A 14137-nucleotide genomic window follows, 5' to 3' on the forward strand; every position below is an offset into this window, starting at 1 on the left:
AGCGGCACTGTATTTCTCTATGCAGAAATAAAAGCAACAAGTGCGAGTATAAAAAAGGAAAACTAGCATCACGGTTCATTACTGCAGTCACATGGACGCAGCGAGCACTTCTGTTGGCTGATGTGAATTTGAATCACTGCTGCACTTGTTTGGTGCACATTTTTGCAGCAGAGAGCTGTGCACTTCACTTGCTTAGTGGCAGACATTTTAAGATGTGCCTGGTTACCTTGAGCTTCTTTAATTGCTGCATTCTAGCTGCTGCCTGATGATGATATGGACATGATTTGCATAAGATAAGGAAATCTGTTTACTTTTCCTTGTGGCGGCAATGAAGCTACTTTGTATTGTGTGATCTGCCGGGTTTCGGAAAGATATAAAAGTTTTGAATTGTCATTGGGTGCCGAAGACAATGGAAGGCGGGGTATACAGTTTTAAGGGTATCCACGTGTTGTGTCGGCAGCGGCAGGCAAGCGGGGGGCCCCGACCGGGCGAACGCGCGGCTAGCGCCGGCGCAGGAAGGAGACACGGAGCGAACTGCTCCCGATGAAAACTGGACGAAGACTCGGCCGACCCACGGCCGTTTATTACTTATAAAGGCTTCACACGCTAGATGACACCTCCAGATTGGCCCAAGCTCGTCACATGACAGAAGGGGGGTGCGCCATCTAGCTAAACAACTACAAAACATACATGTACGACGACACCGAAATCTGACAGGGGGTGGCACTATACTACATCATCCCCCCCTGGAAACAAAGTAAACATACAGCGAAACGCGCACACAAGATGCGCACTTAAGTCCAAAGGCAATTTCAGTTCGTTCCCCCCATGTTCACACACGCGCACCAGTCGCACACAAAGCACGCACTTAAGTCCACAACAAATTCAATCCGTCCCTGCCCAAGTTCACATACACGCGCACCAGTCTTGGGCACCATAACACAGGCAGTCACTCGAACAAGGTCTGACAAGGAACATGGCACAAAACTCACTGCACCGCAACAATAAGCACTTTTTCCTGTGTTAATGAAACATGTGGACTGTCTCCTAAATGTCACAGCGAGGTCCCTAGCCGTGGCATTTCGAAGACGGCAATACGCTCTACACTACAGAAACAAAATCATCGAGCCACGGAGGCAGTTTTCTGTCACGATGAGGACGCGTGCGTACCTCAGAACTTTGGGGGTTGCGACGCGTATCGGTCGACTTTAAAGACCCAGTCGTCCCACTATTTCCCTCCCCCTGGTTGGACAATTGAATGTGGTTGTCGCTCAAAGCTGGAGAGGGTTGCCCAGGAAGCTCCTCTCGACGTCCCAACAAGTCCTGGGAGGCTACCGATTCTCATACGGAATCAGAGACGACTGCTGACTGTGTAAACTCGGAAGTGATACAGTCAGACGGACTACTCAACTGAAGCTTATGACTCTGAGAAGACGCTGTCGCTACAGACGAGTCATCGGAATGACTATCCAAGTTTGAATACGAGTACAAAAAATCTTTGTCACTTGTACACAATGTACTACCTGCTGAATCCTTTATCACTAGGGTTAACTTAGACACATGCCACGTCTTCCCATCACTGAGTAGAAAAGTAGATGGTCCTACCTGGGCCTTGACTTTACGAGGTTTACTGTACTTAAAAAATCGTTTCCTCTTAAATCTTATTCTGACGGTGTCTCCCACCTTGATACGAGTTGCCTGAGCACCTCTACGTTTGTCTACGTACTGTTTAGTCTGCCACTGTTTCTGCAAGACCCTTTCTTGAACGTGAGGCACAAGACTGTCCTGTTTCCTTAGATCTACACAGAGCTGCATGGTTCCATCCTTCTTGCGCACCACCACGAGTGGAGACACCCACTCAGAAGCCTCGACACGCTTGATGACGTCGCAGTCCTCGAGACGTCGCAATTCATTTGGGACCTGGTCACGGAGAGCCAGGGGTAGTCTGCGCAACTTTGAAGATACTGGTTTCGCATCTTGCTGCCGATGAATTCGGTGCACACAGTTGTTGACGAGACTCAACTCGTCACTGAAGAGGTGATCAAAACCCAGAGGCACACCTGTGGGGCTCTGTACTGAAGGAAGCGATGGTAGACGACATGTCAGCGACGTACCGTTGATCTGTATGCCCAAGCGTTGGATAGCGTCTAAACCCAGCAGTGATGTTCCTGTAGTCGTTACGTGGAACGTGACGGAGCATGACCTTTGGAAAAACTGGACAGTGGCTTGAAACAGGCCTTGAATGTTGATGCATTGCTTGGAGAAATTTCTCAAGTCCACTGTTGGTTGTGACAGCCTGTGCTGTCGACCAAAGTTATTTCTAAAATCTTCGGCCGTCATGCATGACACAGACGCTCCCGTATCCACCGGCAGTCGCATGGAGACGCCGTTCACTACGACCGGAACTTCCAAATCTTTTTTAGTTTCAAAAGCGCTTACCGTCAAGACAGACGCGGACGGCTGCCTTGCGGAAGTTGAAGACAGCGTCTCTGCGGAAGAGACGTGTTGAACAGTACGGGTTTTCCGGCATAATGATGCAAAATGGCCCAACGTGTGGCAGGCGTTGCACCGCCGGTTCCTTGCGGGGCAATTCCTGTACGTTGCAATATGTTTCGTGCTGCCACACCGGTCGCATGCACCAGGGTTCCCGGAGGAGCCATGTGCGAAATGTCGGCCCTCTTGGCGGCTTCTCGGAAGAAGTCGGCCCTCTTGGCGGCCTCCCGGACTACGTCGGCCCTCTTGGCGGCCTCCCGGACTACGTCGGCCCTCTTGGCGGCCTCCCGGACTAGGTCGGCCATCTTGGCGGCCTCCAGGACTACGTCGGCCATCTTGGCGGCCTCCCGGAATACGTCGGCCATCTTGGCGGCCTCCCAGACTACGTCGGCCATCTTGGCGGCTCCCCGGAAGAAGTCGGCCATCTTGGCCCGTCGACGGAACGCCAAGTTGAGATGCCTCGATTCTTCGTACATTTTCGGAGCCGAACGCGCGGTTCGCTCGATGCAAGGCTTCTAACGAGCGCCCAATTTCTTCGGCCTTGTCCAGGGACAGGGTTTCGCCATGACCTAATAACTTTTCGCGAACGCTGGCGTTCGCTACCCCATGTATGATTTGGTCTCGGACGCGCTCGTCATAGCTTGTGCCGAAGTTGCACTGTACCGCCTTCTCCTTCAATGCGGTCACGAATTCCAGGAATCCTTCTCCCTCGAACTGCTTTCGACTGGTGAATTCGTGCCTTTCCGCCAGGACATTTGTTGACGCGGCGAACAGCCGGTCAAGCCGCTGCACGAGTCTCGGGAACTCTGACGCTGGCGGGACCGCATCACTTGACGTTGACGCTGCGCCGGTCGACTGCCTTGCTGCTTCGCTTGAAGCTGACGCTGCGCTGGTTAAATGCCTTGCTGCTTCCTGCTCCTCGTCTGCAAAGTACTTCCGTTGTCCCTCACGCCCGAGAGCGCTGACGAGCGCGGACGCTCGTCGCGCGTCCGTCCAGTCGCCACCGCCGGCCGCTTCGAGGTGGGCCTGAAAAATTTTTTTCCATCGATACCATGGAATTAACGGTGGCCCGGGCAATTCCAGAAAAACGGGAAGGTTCGCCGTAAAAGACGCCATGCCCGGTAGCGCGCAGGAGACAGTGCAGAAAACAAGCCGGAGCTCGCAGCAGGAATGGGGCACGGAAGAACAAGGGGGCGAGTAGGCCTAGGCTCGGAAGCCTCGCGACGCCAAGTGCGTCGGCGGCGTTTGCAGGTCGTGCCGACACGTAAAGGACGCTTCACTTACGAAGCTCGCTGGTTTCCCGGGGCTTCGGTCGGAACCGCTGCGGGAGTCCCACCCTCGTCGCCAAAAGATGTTGTGTCGGCAGCGGCAGGCAAGCGGGGGGCCCCGACCGGGCGAACGCGCGGCTAGCGCCGGCGCAGGAAGGAGACACGGAGCGAACTGCTCCCGATGAAAACTGGACGAAGACTCGGCCGACCCACGGCCGTTTATTACTTATAAAGGCTTCACACGCTAGATGACACCTCCAGATTGGCCCAAGCTCGTCACATGACAGAAGGGGGGTGCGCCATCTAGCTAAACAACTACAAAACATACATGTACGACGACACCGAAATCTGACAGGGGGTGGCACTATACTACACCACGGAAGCGAATGCCACTGCTCTCACTGACGTGGCAAAATAGGGTTGCGTGTGATTGCTGGTTCCTGATAAACTCGCCAGGTGGTTGAAAAATGGCTGACAAGCTGTAGGGTGCTACGCAAAACAAAAGCTTTTTTGTCTACTGGTTTGTTAAAAATGACAACCTAAAGAGATTAACCATGACCTTACAGCCTAGAATAGGCTAGCAGAACTGCACATATGAATCTGCAATCTCAGGCAGAAATGGGCCATTGGTTTGAAGAAACGTGTGCATTTGTTGCATTTCTCTATTTTTCAGGGGATGGAAATTTTTATGTACACATATGCTATTAAAAAAGAACAGGCAGACTCAACTCTAGTTGGCATTAAAAAGTGAAGCATTCTTGTTGTGATTCCCTCATGAAATATGTGTGTGTGTATATGAAGTGTGGTTTTCGAGGTATAAATATTAGTGTGACGTAATAGTCCTGTGGAAACTCGCAAGGTGGAGAAAAGTAATTAATAAAGGGAAAATCAAACATCCACCCGTTCGTAGCAATTGCTACAAAGGAAACCCATACGATTTCCTTGAAAGAAAAGCCTCACAGTTGAAGAAAAATTCATACTAGTCTGGCCCTTTATAAATATTAGTATTAAAGAGCAGCACATTACATGCCGAAATGATTTCGTTTGCAGTGAATTATAGACAGGCTAGATATTGTATGTATGTATATACATACAGTATGTGGTGAAGACGAAGACGAAGAAGGCGCTCTTGTGTCGGCTGTGCGCGTGATCAGCTTTCGTCTACTGCCAGTGCTACTAGACTGGGCCTAGTGCCTCATAATAAATCATCTTATTACATTTGGTGGAAGGTGCTGCACTCCCCGACCTCACCCTGGAACTTCGCAGCCGAACTTTAACATCTGCTCCAGCCGCTACTATGAACGACGCTCCCAACAATCCGCTTGGCGCATCTGCCGTTCCTGTCATGTGCGGCGCCGTGCAACGGCAGCGGGACCCTCCTGTTTATAGCGGATCAGGTGAGACTGACGTAGAAGATTGGCTCTCTACCTACGAGCGCGTCAGTGAACACAACAAGTGGGATGACCCGACGAAGCTCCGTAGCGTCATCTTCTATCTTGCTGACGTTGCGAACCTCTGGTTCCACAATCACGAACGGGAACTCCAAACTTGGTCCGCTTTCAAAACTGCATTCGCGGAAGTCTTCGGTCGCCCAGCCTTGCGAAAACTCCGTGCTGAACAACGCCTCCGCCAGCGCGCTCAACAGCCCGGCGAGACTTATACTAGTTACATAGAGGATGTCGTTGATATTTGCGCCCGCGTCGATTCCACCATGCCTGAAGAGGACAAGGTGAAGCACATCCTCAAGGGCATCGAGGACGACGCATTTCAAATGCTCCTGGCGCGGAACCCTACTTCTGTCGCAGCTGTCGTCACTCTTTGCCAGAGCTTCGATGAGCTGCGTCGACAGAGGGTCCTTGCGCGCAGCGCTCTCGCACCTGGCGACTCTCTCTCGGGCCTCACGCTTCGCTCACACACCACGCCAGCAGCATCGCTCTCTGTTGAGATTAAGGATTTCATTCGTGAGGAGGTGGCGCGCCAATTGTCTATGCTGCCTCTCAACGATGGACCTCCCCAGCCTGACACATCTTTGGCTGCTCCCATTAGGCGGGCCATTCGCGAGGAACTTGCTGGGTCTTTACCTTTCGCCCAACCCTGCCCTCCCGTGGCTGCACCTCTGACCTATGCCGAAGTCGCCGCGCGACCTGCGCCGCCGACGTTCTCGTTTCCGGCGCCAATGCGACTTCAAGCTGCACCTCCTCCCGCGTCGCCTGCCGTTCCATCTCGACGTCCAGTTCCGACCCCTTGGCGCACACGCGACAACCGACCCATATGCTTCGCTTGCGGTGTCGCCGGCCACGTTGCGCGCTTCTGCCATCGTCGTATGCCAGCTGCTAACGCTACTGTCGCACCACCTGGATATGCCTATTCCCACGATACCACCGGGCATGCGATGCTTCCCGACCACGAGTTTTCGCCGCCTCCTCGACGCCCTGTCGGCTCCCATCGTTCGCCATCACCACGTCGTCGCTCACTTTCCCCCTTACGTCGCCGCCAGTCACCTGGCGAGGGAAACTAGTTGCTGCAGTTCCGCAGGCACGAACTGCAAGCTTCGCGACTTCTACAAGGCCTGCACAGTCGCCACGCAATTTATTGGACGTTTTGGTCGAAGGAACCGCCGCAATTGCGCTTATTGATACTGGGGCTGCAGTTTCTGTTATCGACGAAAAGCTTTGTCGCCGCCTCCATAAGGTCACAATGCCGTTGTCTGGTATGCTTCTAAGCACCGCGACTGCGCAGCATATAGCCCCGCTCGCTCAATGTACTGCAAGGGTGGTCATCGACGGCATTGTCTATGTTGTTGAATTTCTCGTGTTGTCATCATGCTCGCATGACATTATTCTCGGCTGGGACTTCTTGTCTCACCATCGTGCCATCATCGACTGTGCCCGGGCCGAAGTAGCGCTTTTCCCGCTTGCCGATGCCCCGCTGCCTGACCCCTCTGAACAAACAGCCTCCAAGCTCACTATTGTGTCCGATACGGACATACCACCCGACATGTGTGTGCTTGTGCCCGTCTCTTGCTCTACCGCGCCAGACGCTACAGTACTTTTTACACCATCGCCGATTTTTCTACGTCGCAAGGCCCTACCTCTCCCATTTGCCGTACTCACCACTGAGTCTGGATTATCCTCAATGCTTGTGTGTAACCCGTCTCACTACCATGTGACGTTACTGCGCGGCGAATCCCTCGGTCGTGTTCAGCCCCTTGACCCGCTTCACATTCTCGATGTTTCCGACGACACGGCCTGTTATGAACTCGACGCCCTCACTTCTCCCGTGCCGTGCACTTCATCATCATCATTGTCGTCGTCAGACGTTCTTGAATCTGTCGTAGACGCCGATCTGCCGCCTCCATATCGCCAACAAGTCTTCGCGCTTCTTCAGAATTTTCGCTCGTCGTTTGACTGTGACCAACTATCTCTGGGGCGTACGGCAACCGTCACTCACAGCGTCCACACTGGTTCCCATCCTCCTTTACGCCAGCGACCATACCGCGTGTCGGCAGCCGAGCGAAAGATCATCAACGAGCAGGTCGACGACATGCTGCACCGTGGCGTCATTCGCCCTTCCCACAGTCCTTGGGCGTCTCCTGTAGTATTAGTACGCAAGAAGGACGGGTCAATACGCTTCTGTGTGGATTACCGTCGACTCAATAAGATCACTCGTAAAGATGTCTATCCGCTGCCTCGGATAGATGACGCCCTCGACTCCTTGCAAGGCGCGGAGTACTTCTCATCTTTGGATCTTCGCTCCGGCTATTGGCAAGTGCCGATGGCAGATGATGACTGTGAGAAGACAGCTTTCATCACGCCCGATGGCTTGTACGAATTTACCGTAATGCCATTCGGGCTCTGCAACGCGCCCGCTACTTTCGAGCGTATGATGGACACCATCCTTCGCAACTACAAGTGGAAAACATGTCTGTGCTACCTTGATGATATCGTGGTGTTTTCGCCAGATTTCCCGACGCACCTCGTTCGCTTGCATGAGATACTGACCTGCCTCACCTCTGCTGGCCTCCAACTTAACATCAAAAAGTGCCGTTTTGCTGCTCGCAAGTTAACAATATTGGGTCACGTTGTATCGAAGGACGGCGTGCTTCCTGACCCAGCCAAGCTTCGCGCGGTCGCAGAGTTTCCGACGCCCACTACTCTTAAGGCGCTCCGCAGCTTTATAGGGCTCTGCTCTTACTTTCGGCGTTTTGTGCGCAATTTCGCGACTATCATCGCACCACTGACCAATTTGCTTACCGCTACCAACGGCATCTCCGCGTGGTCAACTTCCTGTGACGAAGCCTTCCAGCAACTACGTCGCCTACTTACTTCGCCACCGATTCTTCGACACTACGATCCCACAGCGCCTACAGAGGTACATACGGACGCCAGCGGTATCGGACTTGGTGCAGTCCTCGCACAACGGAAAGACGGCTATGACGAGTACGTCGTCGCGTATGCGAGCCGCACTTTCAAGAAGGCAGAAGCCAACTACTCAGTAACAGAAAAGGAGTGCTTGGCCATTATTTGGGCGCTCGTCAAATTTCGTCCATACCTATATGGTCGCCCTTTTGACATTGTCACCGACCACCATTCACTTTGCTGGCTGTCCTCGTTGAAGGATCCGTCAGGTCGCCTAGGGCGATGGGCACTCCGCTTACAAGAATATGATATCCGCGTTGTCTACCGATCGGGCAGAAAGCACTCTGACGCCGATGCGCTTTCCCGATCGCCGCTACCTTGTGATGTGGCTTCAGTGTCTCCGCTCTTCGCATCCATGTCAGCCTTCAACGTCGCTGATATGCCGGACGAGCAGCGTAAGGATCCCCTGCTTTCAACTATGCTGAATTTCCTCCACGACCCATCCGCCACACCCTCTTCTCGAACACTTCGTCGCCAAGCCGCTCACTTTACTGTCCGCGACAACGTTCTTTACCGCAGAAATTATTTGCCTGATGGTCACAAATGGCTCCTGGTGATACCACGACACATGCGTTCTGACATATGCGCTTATTTTCATGCTGCTCCTCATAATGGTCACGCCGGTGTTCTGAAAACGTATACTCGGCTAAGGCAGCGTTTCTACTGGCACGGCATGTATCACTTCGTGCGCCAGTACGTACGCGCTTGCACGGCGTGCCAACGGCGTAAAATTCCACAGCGCCCTTCTGGTGAGCTACAGCCGCTGCCCTGCCCGGCTCGGCCCTTCGATCGCGTCGGCATAGACCTATACGGGCCACTTCCCTGCAGTTCCTCGGGTAACCGATGGATAATTGTAGGTGTCGACCACCTGACGCGCTACGCCGAGACTGCCGCACTCCCGGCAGCCTCTGCGCGCGAAGTTGCGTTCTTCATCTTGCGGAACTTCGTTCTTCGACATGGCGCACCACGCGAACTGCTCAGCGACAGGGGACGTGTCTTCTTGTCCGAAGTCGTCCAAGCCCTTCTCGCTGCATGCAGCATCGTTCACCGCAAGTCTACAGCCTACCACCCGCAAACGAACGGCTTGACAGAGAGGTTCAACCGCACACTCGGTGACATGTTGACTATGTACGTCGCCTCGGATCACAGTAACTGGGACACTGTTTTGCCTTTCGTCACATATGCCTATAATACGGCCACACAAGCTACCACTGGCTTTTCGCCCTTTTTTCTGCTGTATGGACGAGAGCCCTCGTGTACTATGGACACAATGCTCCCATACCGACCCGACGCTTCCGAATGCACGACTGTGTCTGAAGCCGCCAAATCCGCCGAGGACTGTAGGCAGCTCGCGCGAACCCTTACGACCGCTGCTCAAGGTCGTCAAAAGCTGCGGTGTGACAGTGACGCGCTTACACCAGTTTTCCCGACTGGTTCCCTTGTTTGGTTGTGGGTCCCGCCTCACAGCCCTGGCCTTTCGACCAAACTCCTTGCACGCTATGATGGCCCCTACCGCGTCATAGACCGTACCTCCGCTGTCACCTATGTTGTGGAACCTGTGACACCTTCACCCGACCATAGGCATCGCGGGCGTGACACGGTTCATGTCAACCGACTTAAGCCGTACTATGACCCCCTCATCCTACCTATGCCGTAAGTCGCCAGGATGGCTCCTCTTCTCTCCCGGGGGCCATTGTGGTGAAGACGAAGACGAAGAAGGCGCTCTTGTGTCGGCTGTGCGCGTGATCAGCTTTCGTCTACTGCCAGTGCTACTAGACTGGGCCTAGTGCCTCATAATAAATCATCTTATTACAAGTACATCAAATACATATATTATTTGTTTAAATTTTCAGTGGTGTCTTTAGTGTCATGTTGCACTTGTGGTGTTTCTGATGCATTGGTTTCTTCTAGTGCAACTGCAGATTGAAACGCACCACTTGTCTCAATGCGCTGTCTTGCCCACGAGAAACTGTGTAGTATGCCGCTTGTCGACGCTTGTATCTATGGCATAATGGTTTCAATATCAAACTTGTGTGCTAGAAGTACTATGTCTGAGTTGTTCCGTTGTACTATTGATGAATGTTTATTTAGTCATTTATAACACCATACTTTGTTGAAAACAATGAGTTTTCAAACTGGCAAAGCCGTTTGATGCTAAAAGGACAAAGTTTAAGCAAATCAATGTGCTAACCCCATGCTGGCTGAATTGCCCTGCTTGCAGCTTCTCTGCAGACACCAGTGCCACAGTTCCCTGAAGTAATTGTATGAAACTCTATGCTTGAAATGGTCAACTATTTCTTTGCTGAACCATTCATAGACGGCGCCATCCTGTTAAACACGCTTGGCATTAGAGGCCACATACGTACAAAAAATTGCCTGGAACTTGGCAAGAAAGCTTCGCTTTAATAAGCTTCATGAAGCGACATGTTTCTAATATTCCCAATAATGTTGCATGGGTAGCCAATTGGATCGCTGTCTGGGTCTCTCCAGGGTGCGATCAAATATGTAGTGTGAGAAGAGGTGGCTGAAAACTTCAGGGAGCTGTGCCACTGCAATCGGTAGTAATCCACATCTTTAAAACCTTGTAGTAAATTAGGTGCCTTACATGGAGCACTTGAATTTGTCTCTTAATGATCAGAAGGACTTACCCTACCGAATGTACACATGTATAGTACATGTTTGTGCACAATCGTCAAAATTGTTTCAGGGTCCTTTTAAATACCATGGTTAGATGCCAATAGTTGCATCTCCTCCATCCTTTATTTCCACGCCATCCTGAGAAATTTGAAAGATTACTTTCCACCATCTGTGATAACACAGAGGTCTAAATCAATGTAATGTCAACTTTCTTGAAAGCAGAAGGCAAGAATATGAGTGAACCACTCCCATACAGTTCCACATGCACCGATCTTCATATTCAGGATGAGTATTTTCGGAAATCGCTTCCGAGTTGATCTTAAAAAAAGATTGAAGGCAATGTGCAACCTAACGTATGAGGGGTCTTGAGAGGATATGAAGCTGTCCTTTGATATGGGCTTTGGTGTCATTGTACATAAGGTCGTGCAGTGAAAGAAACTAGGAATTTTCATGCAAAATGTGAGTGCAATGTCACAGTCGATTCAAGTTGTTCAAGAGTGAAGAATGTTCACTACACAAAAGAACCTTTGCAGTATGGAAAGTCAGGGTGACAAGTGTTGCTCACAAAGTTGTGTGGGTTCTCATGGTATACATGCTGTGTATGCTCGCAGTTGGACAGTAGTCAAGCCTCTCTCTGACTGACCATCAGTTGTAAAATCAGCAGACTTTGGCTGCGATGATATCTTGCAGAGAGAATATTTAGACACATACTAGTGTATTATGAAATGATTTTTCCTTAAGTATTTAGACATGTGCCAGGGCCCTTTTGCAAAAAAATCTAGTAGTTTGAAATGTCACCAACCCAGTGTTGTCATTGTATGTGTGTCCCATACATGGAGTTGTGTCCATTGTGCACTTCTATGTTGCAGGTTCTGTCCATTGAAGATGACAAGCTTTTTGACTTGAAGGTAAGTATATATGAACTGCAGTGTTTGTCTTTAGGCTTAGTGTGTGCCCCCATGTTTTGCCAGTACGTCAGGAAAGCTCCACGAACCAAGTCTGTTGAGGGGATGGATGAGGAAAAGCTGAAAGGCCCTGACGGTAGTATCCGCCTCCACATAGGCCGAGTGCAGCTGGTGCTGCTTCGCAGGTTTCTTGTAGACCTCCAGGTGAGCTGACTACTGGATTTTCAACTTGTGGCCTTGACTGCTCTGACCCTGTTCTGCAGAAATTCTTGGAGCCATTCCTGCAGTCTGATTCCAAGTTGCTTGCACTCAAGTCAGCTGAGAAAGTTGTCCAGCAAAAGGTCTGTTTGTCAAAACAAGTGGCCCCTTCTGTGTATGTTTCTCCCATTTTATTTATTTATGCACATGTCATAAGTGTAATGAAAGTGCTTTTTCTTATTTTCATTTTATCCTGCTTCAGTTTGATTTGATTACTGTGTCAGTGTAATACAGTGTAGGTCACTAACAGTTTCCAGAGGCGCACACATCTAAACTACAAGCACAGTAGCACAGTTTAACAGATTGACACCTGTTCAAAACATGCAGCACATCAAGCCTAGCTGACATTGGGACGTATGAATGATTGTTGCTGCTTACTGCTTTGAGAAGCAGTGCACTGGTGCAGTTAGGGGGGAATCAGCTCTAAAACAGGTTCACACAAATAAATTGGGGAAGAACACTTTCTCTTTTCCCTGAACAGTTGTGCCAGATCAGCTCACGTACCTAACAGTTCGTTTGGAGCTATGAATACCCAGCTCAGCTTTCTCAGCTTGCCTTCCTAATGACTGGTGAACAACAAGTTCAGTGCCGGTGTTTGAGAAAGCTCAACAGTTATTACCTGATTTCCCTAACGCTATTGTGTTGAAAAATCTTGGAGCATATCATAACCACATTTCGTAGCTGCTTATCATAGCCAACAATATAACTAATTTTCTTAAATGGGGCATGACACCAAATTTTCAATCATAATCTGTATGGTGTAAGATCATCCTTGTGCGTTCAAGAACATGGCAAAATTTTAGTGCATTTGAGCCAGCATGTAATACATAGTTGAATTTTTTATATTACACTCGAACGGCATAGTAGTTGAGCAACACTGGTACGTTCGCAAGCCAGGATGTCATAGGCTGCAATCAGTGTTTCATCTTTGCGTGCATGCTGGAAACTTCTGCTTTGTTCAGCTTGCCATTGGAATTGTTCAACATGCAGCTGCTGAAACAATGCCACCGTGTCACCTATGTAGAGCTGTTGGGTGCCAGAGTGAACGGAGCAAGGAGTGCTCCATATGGTACTTCAGGTTCCCCAAGGAGCCCATCAAGAGTAAGGCTTGGGAGATGAATGTGGGCAGGATAGACTGGCGCTCATCTGACAATTTGTTTAGTTCTTGGAACACTTTACTCTAGACAGCTACAATGACGATTTGCACCTGCTGGCCGAGTTTGGTATACCCGTGAAGAAGCTGAGGCTGCAGCCAGACGTGATGCCGACTGTGTTCGTGCACTGACTCATCTTGCATATAGTGCCCCGTCCAGATGTCAGCCTTGCTACATTTTTACAAAAAAAAAAAAATTTTTTTTTACAGATATCAGGTGCAATAAAGCAAGTTCAAGTAATGGTTCATTTAAAGCATCATCATCATCAGCTTGGCTACGCCCACAGGCAAAGGCCTCTCCCATACTTCTCCAACTACACCGGTCATGTGCTAATTGTGGCCATGTTGTCCCTGCAAACTTCTTAATCTCATCCGCCCACCTAACTTTCTGCCTCCCCCTGCTACGTTTCCCTTCTCTTGGAATCCAGTCCGTAACCCTTAATGACCGTAGGTTATCTTCCCTCCTCATTACATGCCCATCTCTTTTTCTTGATTTCAACTAAAGTCACACAAACTTGCCACGACACCACGACACCTTAAGCTGGAATACCCACATTTCTAACTTATGCACACCATGCACATAGAGATACCTAAGTGCCCTTCAATTTTCTTTACAGATGATTATGTTTTGTTTACAGCGATTGCCACCCAGGATGATCAACTGCTTCCTACTTCCTACCTAAATAATATTTCTGATTGGTGTACAAAAAAAGCTTGAGAACAAGTTAAGGACCGCGCAAAGAGCGATGGAACGAAGAATGCTAGGCATAACTTCAAGGGACCGAAAGAGAGCAGTTTGTATCAGAGAGCAAATGGGCATAGACGATATTCTAATAGACATTAAGAGAAAAAAATGGTGCTGGATAGTTTATGTAATGCGCAGACTAGATAACCGTTGGACCATTAGGGTAACAGAATGGGTACCAAGAGAAGGGAAGCGCAGTAGAGGACGGCAGAAGACTAGATGGAGTGACGAAATTAGGAAATTTGCGAGTGCTATTTGGA

At 50.3% G+C, this 14137-nt stretch overlaps 1 protein-coding gene across 3 annotated transcripts in view; it reads left to right on the forward strand.

Annotated features, from left to right (window-relative positions):
* LOC142586048 (intermembrane lipid transfer protein VPS13A-like) overlaps positions 1-14137 on the forward strand; it is a 935034-nt gene that overhangs the window by 239698 nt on the left and 681199 nt on the right. For all 3 annotated transcript variants that reach the window (XM_075697293.1, XM_075697294.1, XM_075697295.1), the window contains 3 exons: positions 11686-11724; positions 11788-11925; positions 11985-12062. In XM_075697293.1, coding sequence (XP_075553408.1) covers positions 11686-11724; positions 11788-11925; positions 11985-12062 — 255 coding nt within the window. The remainder of the gene's footprint in view (positions 1-11685; positions 11725-11787; positions 11926-11984; positions 12063-14137) is intronic.

This window comes from Dermacentor variabilis, chromosome 6, assembly GCF_050947875.1.
Source record: "Dermacentor variabilis isolate Ectoservices chromosome 6, ASM5094787v1, whole genome shotgun sequence".
In the NCBI taxonomy this organism is placed as follows: Eukaryota; Metazoa; Arthropoda; class Arachnida; order Ixodida; family Ixodidae; genus Dermacentor; species Dermacentor variabilis.